Below are 20,925 nucleotides of genomic sequence, written 5' to 3'. Positions count from 1 at the left end.
ACAGCTCGTGGCTGGGTTCCCCATGTAGTTCGTAATAGTTTGCAAACCTTGCCACATCCGACGAGCTTTAGAGCCGGTGTCATACGACTCAATCTTAGTCCTGTATTGACGCTTTTGCTTGTTTGATGGTTCATCTGAGGGCATAGCAGGATTTCTTATAAGCGACCGGATTAGTGTCCCGCTCCTTGAAAGCAGCAGCTCTAACCTTTAGCTCGGTGCAGATGTTGCCTGTAATCCATGGCTTCTGGTTGGGAAGCCACTGTGGGGTCGACGTTGTCGATGCACTTATTGATGAAGCCGTTGACTGAGGTGGTATACTGCTCAATACCATTGGATGAATCCCGGAACATATTCTGTTCTAGCAAAACAGTCATGTAGCGAAGCATCTGACCATGTCCTTATTGTGCGAGTCACTGGTACTTCCTGCTTTAGTTTTTCCTACTAAGCTGGAATCAGGAGGATATAATTATGGTCAGATTTGCCAAATGGAGGGCGAGGGAGAGCTTTGTATGCTTCTCTGTGTGTGAAGTAAAGGTGGTCTAGAGTTTTTTTGTTCTTTGGTTGCACGTGACATGCTGGTAGAAATTAGGTAAAACTGATTTAAGTTTGCCTGCATTAAAATCCCCGGCCACTAGGAAAGTCGCTTCTGGATGAGCATTTTCCTGTTTGTTTATGGTCTTATATAGTTTGATGAGTGCGGTCTTAGTGCCAGTATCGGTTTGTGGTGGTAAATAGACGGCTACGGATAATGTAGATGAGACCTCTCTTGGTAGATAGAGTGGTCTACAGCTTATCATGAGGTACTCTTCCTCGGGAGAGTAATAACTTCTTAAATATTAGACATTACGCACCAGCTGTTATTGACAAATAGACACACACCTCCGCCCCTCGTCTTACCAGACGTAGTAGCTCTGTCCTGCCAATGCACGGAAAACACAGCCAGCTCTATATTATCCGTGTCGTCGTTCAGCCACGACTCAGTGAAACAGATGTAGTTTTTATTGTCCCATTGGTAGGATGGTCTTAATTGTAGATCGTCCAGTTTATTTTCCAATGCACGTTGGCCAATAGTAGCCCCCTTTTTTCTCCATCTTTTCTTCACGCGAATGACAGGGATTTGGGCCTGGTCTCGAGAAAGTAGTGTATCCTTCACGTCGGACTAGTTAAAGAAAATATCTTTGTCCAGTTTAAGGTGAGTAATTGCTGTTCTAATGTCAATCATCTTTTTTGGTCATAAGAGACGGTAGCAGCAAAATTATGTACTAAATAAGTTTGAAACAAAGCGAAAAAACGAAATAATTGGTTAGGAGCCCGTAAAAGTATAGTTTACATGTTACAAATAGTCCTTTGATTCTATGACAACCCCATCTGTTTTACACAAAAGTTGTTAAACAACCCACCCATCTATAATTCTATTTGTTAGAAAAAGTTGATGCCTTGCCAGCACTAACCACCGGGGGTCCGACTAATCATTCCAAACAACCCAAAATGAACCCAAAAATACCCCAAATAACCCCAAACAGGTACCTAAAATAACTGAAAAGTCCTCTAAAGCAACACAAACAGGTACCTAAAATAACTGAAAAGTCCTCTAAAGCACCACAAACAGGTACCCAAAATGAACCCCAAACTCCTCAAAAGCAGTGGTGTAAAGTACTTAAGAAATTAAAAATAACTTAAAGTATTTCTCAAGTAGTTTTTTGAGGTATCAATACTTTAATATTTATAGTTTTCACAACTTTTACTTTTACTTCACTACATTCCTAAAGACAACGATGTACTTTTCACTCCATACATTTTCCCTGACACCCAAAAGGTGGTGCTTAGCCGGACAGGGATAAGGTCCAATTCACACACTTATCAAGGGATCATCTGTGGTCATCACTACTGCCTTTAATCTGGTGGACTCACTAAACACAAATGCTTCTTTGTATGTCTTGGAGTATGCCCCTGGCTATTCTTAAATAAAATAAAAACAAAAACATTTTGCAGTTTAGTTTGCTTAATGTAAGCAATTTGAAATGATTTACTTCAACTTCTACTTTTGATATGTAAGTATATTTTTGCAATTACACATACTATGATACTTAAATATATTTAAAACCAAATACTTTTAGACTTTTGCTAAAGTAATATTTTACTGGGTGCCTTTCACTTTTACTTGTCATTTTCTATAAAGGCATATCTACTTTTACTCAAGTATGACAATTGGGTAGTTTTTCCACAACTGCCCAAAAGTACCCTTAACATCCCAAAACAGGTACCCAAAAGAACCCAAAAGTACCTAAAAGTACCCCAAACAACCCACAACAGGTATCCACAAGAACCCCTAAGTACCAAAAGAACCCCAAACATCCCTGAACCTGTACCCAAATGATCTGTTTAAATTCATGTTTCGGGAGGGCTCCCGGACCACCACACATGGGGGAACGATGTCACAGAGTACAATAAGAGCCACATTGAGTAGGACGGGGAGGGGGACAAGGGGGGGCTAGGGCAGAAGAGAGGAGCTGGGGAAGAAGAAAGAAGAGAGGGGAAGAGGACATGAGAACGGCAGTGTGGGTAACAGGGGTAGAGGGTTAGATGAAGAGGTGGTGGTGAGTTAAAACAGAGAGTTGGGAAAGCAGAGAAAAAGAGTAGGGATGACAACAGAAGAAGGAGAAGAGAAGGTTGGAGAAGCGACCTCTGATCTTTGAATGAGTGTGTACATCTGGAAAGCAGGAGAACCAGATTGCCTGACATAATACTGCCTGTAGAGAACAACAACAGAACAAACACACTTTCATGTGGTTCACCCCAACTCTGTTTTAAGTTTAATGTGAGTTTGCAGTGCTTTGTGGGGTGTCAAACCTTGTTGTAGCCCAAAGGAGAGACAGACATCAGAGTGCTAGTATTTTTTTTTAGAACTGGTCACGTCAGACGCAACGAGACATACTCTCTTAGATTTAACAGAGTCTATAATGATGGAGTTAGATTAAAGCCCAGCGAGTAAAGTAGAACCCCCAGCAAAATTCCTCTCTAGAACCCTAAACCCTATGTGCTCCATGGTGTGTCTGTGGCGAAAATAAAGGCAGAGGTTCATTTAAAGTGAGGAAATGGAGGGCCTGCTAGGTATAGGCAAACAGATTGCAATGTGCTGCCTGATCAAATATGACCATTTCACCTTCTGCTTCCCCTCATTCCCTCTCTCTCACCCTAGTGTTTGTACAGTGTTAAAGGTCAGAGCAGAAGTCACGGTCTCGCCAGTTGTTTCTCCTTCTGGACACGATAGTAATGAGCTACGGAGCACACACAACACGAAGAGAGAGAGAGGGAGAGAGAGATTGTAATTTAACAGTACCTTTGTTGGCCAATATTTACATAATTATTAATAATGCTTAATTGTAACAGACCTAAAAAGTTACATCCAATATCTCTGCAAACTCCACGAGAGAGAGAGAGAGAGAGAGAGAGAGAGAGAGAGAGAGAGAGAGAGAGAGAGAGAGAGAGAGAGAGAGAGAGAGAGAGAGAGAGAGAGAGAGAGAGAGAGAGAGAGAGAGAGAGAGAGAGAGAGAGAGAGAGAGAAAAAAAATCCTATAAGATGCTAAAGATACTGTCCCCTGAGGTGATTCAGAACATGGCCCTCTCACATCCTCTCCAGGTGGTTGAAGTCCTATATAAAGACTTATAAAGCTGTATCATTTCTGTTTTATCACCAGAGCTGAACCAGTCAGTGGGGAGAATAGTAGTAATTATAGAGTGGGCGGAACAGACTTAATACAGCTCCTCACTTTACACATTATATTTAATGAGAAAAATCACCCTAATTTAAAAGATCAGCATTTCGCCTAAAAAACAAAGGACTTCATGCAACACTGGTATTCCCCAACTCATTCATCATCACAAACCCACCTCCAGCTTAAACCAGTTAAGACAGTTAAACATATACAGCAGCTCTCTTCTGTTCTAGTCTGGGAGGGAAGGTTTATTTTACCGCTCAGGGGGTGGCTCCCTACTGGTAATTACTACCTGCACATTGCACAGTAGAACATCAACAACTGAACAGAGGAATAAGGGCCAGACATAAGGGTGGAACAGAGCTATGGATGATCAGAAATGATCAGAACGCAAACGGTGGAAAGGTCTAAAATGTGCTATCTCTCTAAAATGGCCCAACTTTAAAATGGCTCAGGAAGGGAATAGCTATGTCAAAGTTGAAGCACACTATATGTATATATATATATATATTATTTCTTAAAGTGTTCAGGTGATGATATCAGATTGTTTAGATAGAGCTAATGTCAGACATTAAGATTAGTGTCAGACACTAAGATAAACTGCTGTCGCTAACATTTGGTAGTGAAAAATGTTCCTCTCAGACAACACCAACAGTGAGCTGCTAAAAGCTTTCATCGGCCATACTTCACCAATACACTGCTTAAACCACATAAACCTTAAATATTTCTAACATACTTCCACGCAGTAAAACCTTATAGTAAAGACAGCTGATGTCCTCTCGCCCTATTGTAGAAGGCACTCTGAAGTGGTTTAAAATATGCTTAACACACATACAGTATATATACACAACCATGCAGAAGTTTGGGGTCACCTTAGAAATGTCCTTGTTTTTGAAAGAAAAGCACATTTTTTGTCCACTAAAATAACATCAATTTGATCAGAAATACAGTGTAGACATTGTTAATGTTGTAAATGACTATTGTAGCTGGAAACGGCAGATTTTTTTAATGGAATATCTACATGGGCATACAGAGGCCCATTATCAGTAACCATCACTCCTGTGTTCCAATGGCAAATTGTGTTTTTTCTTTGTCATTATGGGGTTTTGTGTGTAGAATGCTGAGGATGTTTTATTATTTAATCAATTTTAGAATAAGGCTGAAACGTAACAAAATGTGTAAAAAGTCAAGGGGTCTGAAAACGTTCCGATGGCTCTGTATATATATATATATATATATATATATATATATATATATATATATATATATATATATATATATATATATATATATACACACAGTTGAAGTCATATGTTTATATACACCTTAGCCAAATACATTTAAACTCAGTTTTTCCACAAATCCCGAATTTAATCCTAGTAAACATTCCATGTCTTAGGTCAGTTAGGATCACCACTTTATTTTAAGAATGTGAAATGTCAGAATAATAGTAGAGAGAATGATTTATTTCAGCTTTTATTTATTTCATCCCATTCCCAAGGGGTCAGAAGTTTACATACATTAATTTAGTATTTGCTCGCATTGCCTTTAAATTGTTTAACCTGGGTCAAACGTTTGGGGTAGCCTCCCACAAGCTTCCCACAAAAAGTTGGGTGAATTTTGGCCCATTCCTCCTGACAAAGCTGGTGTAACTGAGTCAGGTTTCTAGACCTCCTTTCAGTTCTGCCCACAAAAGTTCTCTAGGATGAGGTCAGGGCTTTGTGATGGCCGCTCCAATACCTTGACCTTGTCCTTAAGCCTTGACCTTGTCCTCCATTTTGCCACAACTTTTGAAGTATGCTTGGGGTCAATGTCCATTTAGAAGACCCATTTGCGACCAAGCTTCCTGACTGATGTCTTGAGATGTTACTTCAAAATATCCATATAATTTTCCCCTCTCCTGATGCCATCTATTTTGTGAAGTGCACCAATCCCTCCTGCAGCCAAGTACACCCACAAAATGACGCTGCCACCCCCGTGCTTCACGTTGGGATAGTGTTCTTCGGCTTGCAAGCCTCCCCCTTTTTCCTCCAAACCTAACGATGGTCATTATGGCTAAACAGTTCTATTTTTGTTTCGTCAGACCAGAGGACATTTCTCAAAAAAGTACGATCTTTGTCCCCATGTGCAGTTGCAAACTGTAGTCTGTTTTTTTTTATGGCGGTTTTGGAGCAGTGGCTTCTTCCTTGCTGAGTGGCCTTTCAGGTTATGTCGATATAGGACTCGTTTTACTGGGGGAATAGATACTTTTGTACCTGTTTCCTCCAGCATCTTCACAAGGTCCTTTGCTGTTGTTCTGGAATTGATTTGCACTTTTCACACAAAAGAACGTTCATCTCTAGGAGACAGAACGCATCTCCTTCCTGAGCGGTATGACGGCTCATGGTGTTTATACTTGCGTACTATTGTTTGTACAGATGAACGTGGAACGTTCAGGCGTTTGGAAATTGCTCCCAAGGATCAACCAGACTTGTGGAGGTCTCCATTTTTTTTCTGTGTTTTTGGCTGATTTCTTTTGATTCCCCCATGATGTCAAGCAACGAGGCACTGAGTTTGAAGGTAGGCCTTGAAACACATCCACAGGTACACCTCCAATTGATTCAAATGATGTAAATTAGCATATCAGAAGCTTCTAAAGCCATGACATAATTGTCTCGAATTTTCCAAGCTGTTTAAAGGCACAGTCAAATTACTTATGTCATGCACAAACTAGATGTCCTAACCAACTTGCCAAAACTATAGTTTGTTAACATGAAATTTGTGGAATGGTAGAATAACGAGATTTAATGACTCCAGCCTAAGTGTATGTAAACTTCCGACTTCAACTGTATATATGTATGTCACACTATATATATACAAAAGCATATGAACACATCTTCAAATTAAAGGAGTTGGTTGTTTCAGTCACACCCATTGCTGACAGGTGTAGAAATCGAGCATATAGCCATGCAATCTCCATAGACAAACATTGGCATTAAAATGGTCTTACTGAAGAGCTCAGTGAGTTTCAACACGGCACCATCGTAGGATTTCACCTGTTCAACAAGTCAGTTCATCAAATGTCTGACCCGCTAGAGCTTCTCCGACCAACTGTAAGTGCTGTTATTGTGAAATGGAAACGTCTAGGAGCAACAATTGCTCAGCTGCGAAGTGGTAGGCCACACAAGCTCAAAGATTGGGACCACTGAGTGCTGAAGTGCGTAACGTGTAAAAAATGTCTGTTCTCGAATGCAACACTCAGTACTGAGTTCCAAACTGCCTCTGGAAGCAACGTCAGCACAATAACTGTTCATCAGTTGCTTCATGAAATGAGTTTCCTTGGCTGAGAAGCCACACACAAGCCTAAGATCACCTTGCGCAATGCCAAGAGTCGGCTGGAGTGGTGTAAAGCTCGCCGCAATTGGACTATACGTTCTCTGGAGTGATGAATCATGCTTCACCATCAGGCAGTCCGACGGACAAATCTGGGTTTGGTGGATGCCAGGAGAACACTAACTGCCCGAATGCATAGTACCAACTGTAAAGTTTGGTGGAGGAGGAATAATGGTCTGTGGCTGTTTTTCATGGTTCAGGCTAGGCCCCTTAGTTCCAGTGAAGGGACATCTTCACGCTATAGCACACACTAACATTCTAGATGGTTCTGTGCTTCCAACTTTGTGGCAACAGTTTGGGGAAGCTTTTCCTGTTTCAGCATGACAATACCCCCGTGCACAAATTGAGGCCCATACAGAAATGGTTTGTCGAGATCGGTGTGGAAGAACTTGACTGGCTTGCACAGAGCCCTGACCTCAACCACAACGAACATCATTAGGATGATTTGGAATGCCGACTGCCAGCCAGGCCTAATCCTCTAACATCAGTGCCGACCTCACTAATGCTCTTGTGGCAGAACGGAATCAAGTCCCCTCAGCAATGTTCCAATGTCTAGTTGAAAGCCTTCCCAGGAGAGTGGAGGCTGTTATAGCAGCAAAGGGTGGACAAACTCCATATTATTGCCCTTGATTTTGGAATGAGATGTTCGACAAGCAGCTGTCCATATACTTTTGTTAATGTAGTGTATATACTGTGTGCTTTTAACTGTGTGGATGTATGTAATAGGTGTAGTATATGTGGTTTAAGTAGTGTCCTGGTTAAGTATGGGCCATGAGGGCTTTTAGCAACTCACTGTTTGAGTTGTCTGAGGGGAAAATGTTCCACTACAACAGGGCAAAGGCAGGAGTTTTTTTTAAGTGAACATGTCTGACATTAGCTCTGTCTAAACAATATGGCATTATCATCTGGACACTTAATTCCCCATGCAAGGAAAATCGGAGGTTTAAGAAAAAATATGTACCAATGTTACAAAATGATTATGCTTTCTAAATAAATATTAATTTGGCAGAGATACTGTTTGAAGTATCCCAATTTTTGTCAAATGTTAAGTCAGTTCTGTGGTCTTCAGCAGAAATACATTTTGGCTATTCAAATCAGACACATTTCACGAAAATATATTTTAGCAGTCTTGCCCGTCTGTCTCTCTGTATTACACTTGGTGTCTGATGTTATTTCTGAGGAATTGGAGCAGACAATTTTCATAATTCTCTGATGGATTGGACATTACTGTGGGGTAGAATAATACTTTTCTCTGTGAACAGAAGATGCAGAGGAGTACCTATCACTTTCAGTCCCTGTAACAACCTTTGCTCAGAGTTTTATGAGATTCCTAAACTCATAATGCTTTCTTTAAACACATTCAATGGGGAGAGCCTCTGTACAGGTAGCCATTATGCGGCTGTGGTGACAGTTAGGATTGAACCCAGGTCGGAATGTATGAATCAGAAGATCCAATCTGCAATGCCTAGAGAACATGCCAATATGGAGAGCTAACTGCTAGTGGAAGGAGGATATGTTGGATTCACATTGACATGACAGGTTTGGCCATGGTTCCTAGTTATAACAAAGACAATTAACGTTATTCACAATTAATAACAACGTGAACATCCTCCAATACTCTAGATTAGTCCAATGTCTGCCAGTCTCGGGTATTTATTTAGCTAATAACCAGATTGAAGCTCTATAAAACTGTGTGTTGTAATTCTAGTGAAGCTCCTGTTTCAAGCCAATCATGAGGACAGATATAGATGGAGATGGTAGAAGAGAGATAAATCATGTTTTGGCTCCTTGTCTCCCTCCGCCTCTTCATTTGGCTCGCTGCCTCCACCCCACCATGACTCTGACACATGCCAGCAGTAACAACCTCTCATTAGACATACAGCATAACGGAATGCTTGTTTTACCCGGGAAGAGTTCATTACAGGGATACAATATGCAGATAATGCAAGTCTGCATATAATTTCAGACATATAATGTATTCTAAGGCTCTGTTAGTGTTTTTATTTTTTATTTTATGAGGATGTCCGTTCTAGTCATTACAATTCTATGGTTAGATCATCCCTCTGGCTGCCATCTTTAGACAATCATACAGATGTGGCGATGGAGCACTAGGATTAAAGGTTTTGATTGGTGGAAAGCCATGCCCAACGAGAGTGTATTAGGCTCTCATAAAGTGAATTTAAGGTCTTTGGAGGAGCTGCATGCAGGGCTTAAGGTCTGTTCTTCTCTGGAAACTGGAGACAGTCTGTGATTGTAACACGATACAAAAGGAGATTTTCTAAGCTGATTATTAGGAAAGTCAATTGAGTTCGAAGGAAAATATCACCAGTGTTGGAAAATAACTGATCCTACACGTGTGGTGAAATGTTCAGAGAAGAGTTACAGGAGAGGAAAGAGGATGAGATGAGTGGAATGGAATGGAATGGAAGAGAGGAGAGAGATAATGATAATATGAACCTTTACAGAAACTAAGACGGAATGTCAATGTCAGAGCTCTGAAGGATCCATATGGATGACCTTGGAAGCTCTGATGACATTCCCAAAACAATTCTGACCTGTAAACGCATTCCTGGAGTGCGTCCATTCGAGAGCATTTTTCCACAGATCTAAAGGGCAGATTCTATTGATCTCTATAGTATAGCACCTGTGAACCAGACATAAACTGGGTTCACATCCAGAAAAAAACAACCAGTTAGATTGAATTAGTCCTCTCCTCCACCCTGTTCTCCTGGCTAGCAGATATTATGATAATATTGTGATAGTTCAGCTCCTTAGGGCTACAAACAAAAGACTTTAACCACATACCTCTCTCTCCCTGATCTGCCTTCAAGGCCTACACACACTAAAGCATTCCCGCTATTCGCTCTGTGTGTGTGTGTGTGTGTGTGTGTGTGTGTGTGTGTGTGTGTGTGTGTGTGTGTGTGTGTGTCGGTGTCGGTGTGTGTGTGTCGGTGTGTGTATCGGTGGGTATGTCGGTGGGTGTAAATGCAGGCAGAGACCATGAGACATTAAAGCGTAGAAGTTTTTCATTCCATTATGATAGGATAAGCCAGCAGGCTTCTATAGAATGTTCTACCAGCCAGAACACGCTACAGCAGAGAGGGAGAGAAAGGCGGGATGGAAGAAGTTCAGGGTTGACTGTGATAGTAGCCTCAAGCCTGTTCCAGTGCCCACTATCTACTCTCTCCTCTCTCTCCTTTCCTGTGGTTAAGTGAATGTCAGTCACAGAGACACCTCTCCCTTTGGAGAATGTCTTCCTCCATCTGTCTGTCTGTCTGTCTGTCTGTCTGTCTGTCTGTCTGTCTGTCTGTCTGTCTGTCTGTCTGTCTGTCTGTCTGTCTGTCTGTCTGTCTGTCTGTCTGTCTGTCTGTCTGTCTGTCTGTCTGTCTGTCTGTCTGTCTGTCTGTGTCTGAGTGTCAGTCAGAGCAGCTCCTCTCCCCCAGCTAGTAATGACTCAGGTGAAATATGAATGTTTCCACTGGACACAAACTGGTTGAATCAACTTTGTTTCAACATATTGTGACTTTGGATCTATGTTTGAAACCTATTTGGATTTGCAAAAAGTCCTCAACCAGTAGTGTTTTTATATAATTTCAAACAGAATTCCAAAGATTGAAATTAGGTTCAACTTAAACTGAAATACAATCAAGAGCTGACTGCTTGCATCACCACTTGGTATGGAAACTGCTCGGCACCTATACCAGGTGGTGTCAGAGGAAGGGTCAAAAAAATTGTCAGACTCCAGCCACACAAGTCATAGACTTTTCTCTCTGCTACCGCACGGCATGAGAGTTTTGTTTATTATATTCTGAGTGTCCTTTAGTTTTTTTTGTTGCAAACTTCAAGTGGGCTGTCATGTGCCTTTTACTGAGGAGAGGCTTCCTTCTGGCCACTCTAGCATAAAGGCCTAATTGGTGGAGTGCTGCAAAGACGGTTGTTCTTCTGGAAGGTTCTCCCATCTCCACAGAGGAACTCTGGAGCTCTGTCAGAGTGACCATCAGGTTCTTGGTCACCTTCTTGACCAAGGCTCTTCTCGCCCGATTGCTCAGCTTGGCCAGGCAGATAGCCTGGTTCGAAACTTCTTTAATTTCTTTCATTCTTTCATTTCTTTCTTTCTTTCCTGTCGTGTAGTTCTGGGCTGATCCCTCACCTTCCTCATGATCATTGATGCCCCATTGGTGAGATCTTGCATGGAGCCCCAGACCGAGGGTGATTGACCGTCATCTTGAACTTCTTCCATTTTCTAATAATTGCGCCAATAGTTGTTGCCTTCTCACCAAGCTGCTTGCCTGTTGTCCTGTAGCCCATCCCAGCCTTGTGCAGGTCTACAATTTTATCCCTGATGTCTTTACACAGCTGTCTGGTCTTGGCCATTGTGGAGAGGTTGGGGTCTGTTTGATTGAGTGTCTGGACAGGTGTCTTTTATACAGGTAACGAGTTCAAACAGGTGCAGTTAATACAAGTAATGAGTGGAGAACAGGAGGGATTCATAAAACCTGTTGAATCTAGGGGGCACTATTTTCATTTTTGGAAAAATAACGTTCCCAAAGTAAACGGGCTATTTTGTCAGGACAAGATAATAGAATATGCATATAATTGACAGCTTAGGATAGAAAACACTCTAAAGTTTCCAAAACTGTAGAAATATTGTCTGTGAGTATAACAGAACTGATATTGTAGGCGGAAGCCTGAGAAAAATCCAATCAGGAATGGACTCTTATTTAGAAAGCTCTGCGTTCCTATGCGTCCCTATTGAGCAGTGAATGAGATATCAACCAGATTCCTTTTTCTATGGTTTCCCTAATGTGTCTAGTGTCACAATACATAGTTTCAGGCTTTTATTTTGGAAAATGAGCCTGAACGTCAACATTGCGTCAGTGGACAGCTGGAGTCTCTCAGAGTGTTTTGTGCGCAAGAGACAAATGCGGCCATTGTTTCTCTCTTTCCTACTAAGAAGCCACCTGTCCCGGTTGATATATTATCGAATAGATATTGAAAAAACACCTTAAGGGTTGATTATAAACAACGTTTGCCATGTTTCTGTCGATATTATGAATGAGTGATGGTACAGAACGGCATAGGCAAGATGCAGTAGATGCTATCGAGTACAGTATATACATATGAGATGAGTAATGTAGGGTATGTAAACATTATATTAAGTGGCATTGTATAAAGTGGCTAGTGATAAATGTCCCATAGAAAAGGAAAGAGACAACCGTCTGGGCCACTTTACAATATCAGAAGCAATAGATTATATGTGACATTTAAATAGTCCATTTTTGATACTCTTATACTATAGTCCTCGTTGATATGCATTGACTCCCAATTCGCAAGTCTCTAATCCACTATCTGTTTGTACCTGTTGCGCCTGTTATGCACAGCAGGTGTGACTTAAGTACGCGTCTTCTTAATTTGTTTGTACAGCACTGATGAAGGTATGAGACTTGCGTTATACATTGTCATGGTTTTTAGTGTCAGTACTTTCTATTATATTGTCTGTATTTCCCCAGGTTCTAATCTCAGAGGATGTGGGCCATGATGCTGTGTTGATGGAAAATTAGAAGGAAGTAGATGTTATTGCAGAGTACTGGATCAAAGACCAAACTGTGTGGTGGCCCCCAAATAAATATGACAAAGTAATAAATGATTGCTCCACACACTCTCTTAAATGGAAGTCATTCCAGCTTCTGAGGATAAAACTGACATCGGGTAAATGGAAGATACATTATACTTAAAAATGCAACAAGTGAAAACTGCTGGTTGTTAAAAATGACTGTGCAATAGTTCGAAACCTCACCCCACCATTCAGAATCAAAACAGCAATGTGAAGATGTCAATCCCCAAAACCAGTGAAGTGGAGATCTCCAAGAGAAACAGAAAGATAAGTACATTACAATTATTTGTAATGGTTATATTTTAACACAATTTGACAGTTTGTGTAAATGAAATTTGCTTGGCATGGTTTTCATTCTCTATCTTTTTTTATTCTGTTGTGTTTAGAATCCCACCACACGCAACTACTTCCTCCAAGTAAGTATAGTAGCCTGCAATGCTGATTACTAATCAGCCCCTTGTCCCTAGACCCTAACCACTGAACAACCGTCTTGCCTTTTGATTGACTGGGAGGACATTTTACCACGTTACTGTAACTGATCCTTTCAAATCTACAAGCGTGTGTGAAGGTAGCCTCAACCCAGAGAGAATCACTCCATTTTCACCATTGTTAGTGTAGTGAAACAAACGTGAAACTGAGCTGACATCCATCTGGATCACCAGGCTAGGGGCTAGGGGCTTGGGAGGTTAATGCCCAAGCCCCTATTCTGTTGTAGAATTTTGGTTTAATGTTTGGTAATGTGTTTAGGTTTACTTTTTAAGTCTTCCACTTTAAAAAAAAAAACATGACAAATGTTTGTAGAAACAGGCTGGATGGTATTTTACACTTGCATGTTTATTTTCAGGGAAAGGTCTACCCAAGCCCCCATCAAAATTTGCCCTGAAGAACCAGAACCTATGCCACTGCTACCAAGAAGCAAAAGGCTAAAACACAGCACAAGCCACCAAGTAATGACGGTGAGGACCAATCATCACAATTTAAGCCAACTCCTTACTCTTGATCATTTTGTCTCAGAAAGCTATTCTAATTTTAAAAACAATTGGCATGATGTTGACCAATCTTTTCTTACAGCGAATTCTCTTTGTCTCTCACATGGCTTAACCCTGGAGCATGAGGGAGTGGTCTCTTTCTGACTTCTTAATTGTGGAATCCACCTCACCAAATCGCTGCAAAGGATCAGACCCTTTTCCTGTGACAGACGCAAGTATGAAACTCTCCATTTCAAACTTTGGTTAATAAAAGTTTGGTAAAATTAGATTGTGTTTAGTTTGCCTTACAAATTTGTGTAGAAAGATGCTGGACGTTATGTTACACTTGCATGTGTTATTTTTGTAGGCCAAACCAAGCCCCAACTAAAATCTGCTCCGACACACCAGAAAGCCAGTGCCACTAAGAAGCAAAAGGCTAAAACCCCCTGCAAGCCACCAATTATTGGTGGTGAGGGGAAATGGCAAACTAAAACACCACACAAGCCACCAAGTGTGGGGATAGAGAAATGGCAAACTAAAACCAAGCCACCAAGTGATTATAGTGAGAGGATCCTTCACAACTTAAGCCAACTCCTATTTCTCATTCTTGACTGATGTATTTGGGGAAGGCATTCTAATTTTACCAAGAATTGCTATGATGTCCAATATTTTATTGCAGAAAATGTTGAGCTTTCATGCTCCAGGGATGGTCATGTGCAAGACTCTGCTTCTGCCTCTTCAGATGAGAGATCCCCCTCACCAAAGCATTGCAAAGAATCAGACCTTTTCCTACGCCAGAAGCAAGTATGACACATTTCTTTTTAAACCATTTTGAATGACATTGAAATTAAACTGTTTATACTTGGAAGTGAACAAATGTAAAACTACTTTATTTCAGACTTTCAAGAGGCATATATCTCCTTTGTGAGATCCGTGACCTCTTCAAGACAGTCGCCCTAGTCCGGTTGAGGAATTCAATTTCAACCTGAACGAAACGGAGGAAGATTTACTAAAGATGGAAGAGAAGCTAATGGAGAACGATTTTTGAAAATACATGGTGAGAAATTAAATGTTTCAAATGGTATGAATTGAATGACATATTGCCATAAAGTACTGGATGTTAAAATCCTGTGCATGTGTAATGCATTAGTGTCCTTTTGTAAAATTACATTTATCTCTGATCTGAAATCTGGGGGGAAAGACATCCCGGACTGGGTGAAGAGAGTAATGCACTAGTAAACTGTTACATATGTGTTACAATTTTAAATTAGGTCATGGTGTGTTGCTTGTGAAGTACCTATATTGTGTTCTAGACTGAAACCAGACAAATGGCCTCATGTCAATGATAAATATGAAACAAAGGGAAAGGACCTTTGAGGACTCCAACCATTGCAGCGTCATTGTAGGTACAGGGGAATCCAAATCATGACATTTTACGACATTTCAATATCTTCTCTAGATAATATTTGTTTTCCCCCTTTACAGCAGATGTGAGTCTTGGCGAATCAAAGACTACAGAGGCAGGAATACTACAGCCGATGTCAACCTGCCTGAAATATACGCCCGACCGCAAGGGGGGCAGTGGGAGGGCCAATGAGTAAGGGGATGAAAATTAAAAGCATGAAAACCAGTTCCGAAGCCTCTAACAGAAATCCATTTTGGGGCTTTTTTATTTATGTTTTTGCATTGTAAATCTATTTTGTGATGCAATACATTTTTTATTTCAACCATTCTTGACTTCGACACCGTTTTTACATGGATAAAGGTTTACCCAATGTTGTTTCAAGTTACTGCTCTAATTGTGATACACAGAATGACAATAGCCAACAGTAGTATAAACCCTAAATCTGGAAGATACATTTTGCAGCATGAGTAGAAATGTATCGGGGTGCTTTTCAAGAGCATTCTGGTTGATACAGTTTGTTTTCCTATTCTTGACTCAGGCTATTATCCTTATTTAATGTAAAGAAGCCTACATCACAATGGCAACTACTTCTAAACATCTACTTTACACACTTCATGGATTGGTGTTAATACCCGTTGAATTCATGGTGCGCTTTGGGACTATCCGATCATAATGTGTTCTTAACCTCACACCAATATTTAAATGTAGTTGATTATTCCTCAAGTATAATAATCAACTATAGTACCAAAATAAAATAACTGTAGGCTGTCTTTTTGAGTGGGTGAATAAAGGTTGAAATCTCAATGATCAACATCTCAACCAAATATTACCCACATTTACACGTTCAAATGACATGGTGTGCCCAGTGGGTTATTACTGTTATTGCTGTGACGTTTATGATTGAACACATCAGCAAAGCCCAACACACAGCAAGGGTCTCTGTCAATATACCCGCCTATCATGCTCCACTAACCAAACAACTCTGCTCTCTCCCTCCCTGTTGTTCTCCTTTCTCTCTTTTTCTCTCAATTTCTTCACTCGCTCTTCTCTCTTTCCTTCCCTGCCTCCCGGCCTCATCTCTCTCTTCTTAAATTATTCATGAACTTTCTACCTCTCATTTCCTCTTCTCTCCATTCCCTTTCCTTCTCCTGCCTCCATCTATATAATAAGGTAATTCAACGTGAGAATTTATCTAAACCAGGGTGGTGATGAGGGAAAATATTGCTGTTAAAGACAAGCCATAGCCAGGCACAGTGAGTCCTCATAGCAGGGTGCCATGTGGATATACCACGCTGTTCATTCCTGTTCCATGCCTCTGCCCCTTACACATATACAATTTATTGACCATAAAAATTCCACACGTACTCTCAACCATGGCCAACACCTTTTTTTATGTAGAATTATCTGTGTTACTGTTGCTATAGAATTTAAAGTAACTGTGGAGAGAGAAGAGATGTGTTTACTACAAAGTCAGAGCCTCATAATCCCTAAAATATACTATTTAAATAAACAGACGAGAAAACACACACACACACACAATGGACACACACATACAAACACACGCACCAGTGCATACACACCACTATACCCTCAGGAGTATTCCCATCTCTCAACCCACCGGTATAACAGTAGAGAAAGCCACATTGTGGAATGCCAACCACTGTGGTCTGAGGAAATAAACAATCCTCTATTCAACAACAAGAAGAACAAAAAAAAAAAACACTCTAACATGCATCCAAGACAGTCAGGGAGAAAACACACACTTCACTAAACAATCTTCACTATGCCATATCTGAGGTTAAAAACTCTGACATTGAGTCATCTTTATACTCATTGACAGTTTCTCACAGCAGAGACTGTGTAGGTCTTAGATAACAGTAGATAACGATACTCTACACAGTATCAGTCAAAAGTTTGGACACACTTACTCATTCAAGGGTTTTTCTTTATTTGGACTATTTTCTACATTGTAAAATAATAGTGAAGACATCAAAACTATGAAATAACACATCATGAATCATGTAGTAACTAAAAAAGTGTTAAACAAATAAAAATACATTTCATATTTGGGATTATTTAAAGTAGACACCCTTTGCCTTGATGACAGCATTGCACACTATTTTGATTTATTTAACAGTTTTTTTGTTACTACATGATTCCATATGTGTTATTTCATAGTTTTGATGTCTTCACTATTATTCTATAATGTAGTAAATAGTAAAAATAAAGAAAAGCCCTTGAATGAGTAGGTGTGTCAAAACTTTTGACTGTTACTGTGTAGGGGCACACACGAGCAATTGAGGAGAGCATGACCTTATTTCTGCAGGTTGCATCATGTTTTCCAACTCTCTATAATTTGTTCCAATCGATATGCACTATTGATCAGTTCGTCCCCACGGCAAATGGATGTCATGGAGCAATTGGAAAATGATTCTGTCGGAAAGTTCAGGGGTTGTGTAGAGGTGTCTACATGTCATATTTTCACTAACACACCTGTCTGATTCTCAATGTACTATAACGTAGCTGGAACAAGAATGTTTGTTTCCATAAAGCATGCTTTGACTAGTTAGGGCTTTAGTGTACATTGTATGGATATGTCATTAATGCTGATGCTTAGCCAATGTCTACACTCACTCCAGTGCCTGATGCCTACCTTTATGAGAGAGTCGTATCCTGGGGTAGACACTCTGGGCTGAGTGTGCTGAGCTCCACAGGAAAACACACATCATCAGAAACACACTCCTCACACACTCCATCCTGATACACATACACACAATCAATCACACACACACAAACACACACACCCGGTCACTAAGCAGGGAGTAAGCCAATCCAGAGTGAATCAACACTTAAGTCCAAGGGAAGAGTAGGAAATATCCAACCGGGGGAGTCCAGGTTCTATGACCAGGGTCTGTTATATTGAATCAGATATGCAGTATCATCCTCCAACTATCCTCTGTATGAAAAGGCAGTAATCCAGTCTCTGACCACAGGTAACTCACTATCCACTGTGTCCTTCAACTGCACTCCTAAAGCCTGTACTGTTCTGTAGGGACTACTGCAGTCTTGTGTCACTCTTTATGAGGGAAGATCCTATACGACTACTAGTTTCTGAATGAGAGGGTGTGAGGAATGCAGCTCTTAAAAGCAACTGTTTCAGGCGAGGGAGAGAGCACTCCAGCTGTTACAGTCACGGCTGCATGACCACTACTGTTCTCCATCTGTCTGTCCGACTCTGTTTGTCTGTACAGTACCTCTTGTCCTTCTTGTGATAGGAATGTTGTATCTTCTTTCTGTCTGAGCAAATGAAGGAAAACGTATACTGCTGCTACTCCTTCCAAAGTCTTGCTGTAAATGTTGTCCTTCTGTCTAAGGCAGCGCTGCGGTATCCTCAGCTTGTTTTCTTTCAGGATCCAACGGAGGCAGTGTCTTTCTGGCTGCTTGCCCAGGAGACGCAGTAGAGGCAGAGAGGAAAGGGAGACTCGTGCCGGACGTGTGGTCTCTGCTCTGTTCTATGTTCTCTATCTCTTTCTCGTGTTCTCTCTTTCGTTCTCTCTCTCTCTCTCTTCACTGAACAGGCAGGGGTTATCCAAACAACTGTTCTTACTAGTGTGAACTGTTTCCACTGCTCAGAACAGAGGATACATACCAGAATGTGTATGTGTGTCAATCATTCCTTCTCCTGCTCATGGCTGACTTTTGACCCCGGCTAATGAGAAGAAATATCTCTCTAGCATTAGCTACCCCCCCCACCCTCTCCCTCTGACAGCTGAAGTGCAGTCTGCTGTGTGTCTCTAAGGGTCAGCCTCTCCCCCACACACTCCAAGGAATACTGCCCTTCTCCACTCCGCAGAGCACCACACAGCGCTGCCGTCCACCTCTCTCTTGCTCTCCTCCCTCTCTCCCTGTCGTCCTCCACTCCTTACTCAATCCTCTACCACCCTTTTCCTGCAGCATTAACATGGACCAGAGACTAAGTTTATCCAGCCTTTTAAGTTTCTCCCTTTTATTTTCTCTCCCTTTCTTTTGTGCTTCATGTCCCGTATTTCTCACTCTTCATTTTCCTGATATAAAAAATTGTACTCTCACTTGCCACTTTCCTTCTCTCCTGCTGTCTCCATTGAATCTCTTGTATTTCCCTTCCTCTCTCATTCCCTACTTTACTCTCTCCCTTCTCCCCCTCTTCTCTCTCATCTGTCTGAGCCCCTGTTATTAGTGTGTACTCTTCTCCAGAAGATCCTGCTGTTAGTCTGTTCTTTCTCCAGTGTGTGTGTGTGTGTGTGTGTGTGTGTGTGTGTGTGTGTGTGTGTGTGTGTGTGTGTGTGTGTGTGACATATATTGTCAACACTCCTTAGTATGTTTATAAAACTCTAACATTGAACAAAGCTATAGCTCTTTGGAGTCCACTTTCCTTCAGGTCTTTCCATTTTCTTCAAAGAGACATTCATTTCTCTGATTCTGATTATCTTCAGTCACATGGACGGAATAGAATGCCCATCTATTTGAAACGTTCCGGTTATTGTGCTCACTGCATTTTGTGCATGTGATGAAAGTTATGTGTGTGTGTGTTTGTGTGTCTTACTTACAATGACAGCCTGGCAAGAGGAAAAATGCCTCCTGTGGGGCAGGGGGTGGGGATTAAAAGAAGACAAGACGGACAACATACAGTAGACAGAACAGACTTGGCAACAGCACAGATACATCAAATCAAAAATCTAATCAAATTGTATTTGTCACATGCTTTATAAACAACAGGTGTAGGTTAACAGTGAAATGCGTACGGGCCTTCCCAACAATGCAGAGAGACAAAAAAGAGAAACAATAGAAAAGTAATAGCATGCAATAATACAAGTAATAATAAATACACAATCAGTAACAATAACTTGGCTAATTGAGGTAGATATGTAGATGTAGGTAGGGATAAAGTGAATAGTCAACGGGACAGATAATAACCAGTAGCAGCAGCGTATGTGATGAGTCAAAAAAGGGGCTGTGCAGATAGGTATTTGGTTGACTATTTAACTCTCTGGACTAACTATTTAGCAGTATTATGGCTTGGGGGTAAATGCTGTTCAGCTGACAGACATTGGGAACAAAGCACAACAAGACAAGAGAGACACCACCGCACTACATGAAGGGAGACCTACGGCAACAACACAACATGGCGCAAGCATTAAGAAGGGCAGACAACAGCACAAGGGACAAAGTAGGAAGAAACAAAGCACATTAGGTATATCACAACAATGCAAAACATGGCAGACCGCAATAACAGAGACATAGCACTACTGAACAGACAAATCAACGAGGAAGCAACAACAATAGCAGTGCAGACAGACAGAAAACAGACACCACAGTCAGAAGCCTACGTTATTGTTTCACATAACAGCTACAAAATAACTCCTACAAAATAACTCCTACAAAATAACTCCTACAAAATAACTCCTACAAAATAACAGCATCGAATGTCAGTGAAAATGTCCATGACTGAGTCCTTAAAAGCTGAGAGACAGAAAAACTTTCCAGTTTAATTGTTTTTTGTACATTGTTCCAGTCTCTAGCTGCTGTGTGTGTATGTGTGTGTGTGTGCGTCATTATTAGTATCATTAATAATAATGACAACATTATCATTATTCTCTAGCTATTATTCTCTAGCTGTTGCCATTTAGACGACATCTGATACTGCTCAGGCTTAGCAGAGTATAAGGTTGTAATATGATGTTTCTCTGATGTTGGAAATATGTTTGTAACCTCATGATTAGTGCTGTTGCGTGACCGTATTACCGCCACACAGGCGAGTAATGATGGCAGTCAAATTCCACATGACCGTTTAGTCACGGTAATTAGGCTCTG

At 40.9% G+C, this 20,925-nt stretch overlaps 1 protein-coding gene across 2 annotated transcripts in view; it reads right to left on the bottom strand.

The window, feature by feature from the left end:
• sema3e (sema domain, immunoglobulin domain (Ig), short basic domain, secreted, (semaphorin) 3E) overlaps positions 1 to 18,975 on the bottom strand; it is a 51,803-nt gene extending 32,828 nt beyond the window's left edge. The window contains exon 1 of one of the 2 annotated variants that reach the window (XM_036976076.2): positions 17,729 to 18,975. In XM_036976076.2, coding sequence (XP_036831971.2) covers positions 17,729 to 17,843 — 115 coding nt within the window. In that variant the 5' untranslated portion in view covers positions 17,844 to 18,975. The remainder of the gene's footprint in view (positions 1 to 17,728) is intronic. The other variant, XM_036976081.2, reaches the window with a different exon arrangement.
• Positions 18,976 to 20,925: the final 1,950 nt, after the last annotated feature.

The sequence above is a fragment of the Oncorhynchus mykiss genome, chromosome 1 (genome assembly GCF_057628025.1).
Source record: "Oncorhynchus mykiss isolate SJ-2025 chromosome 1, ASM5762802v1, whole genome shotgun sequence".
Classification (NCBI taxonomy): Eukaryota; Metazoa; Chordata; class Actinopteri; order Salmoniformes; family Salmonidae; genus Oncorhynchus; species Oncorhynchus mykiss.
The sequence above is the reverse complement of the archived record's forward strand: the minus strand, read 5'-3'. Positions and strand labels throughout refer to the sequence as shown.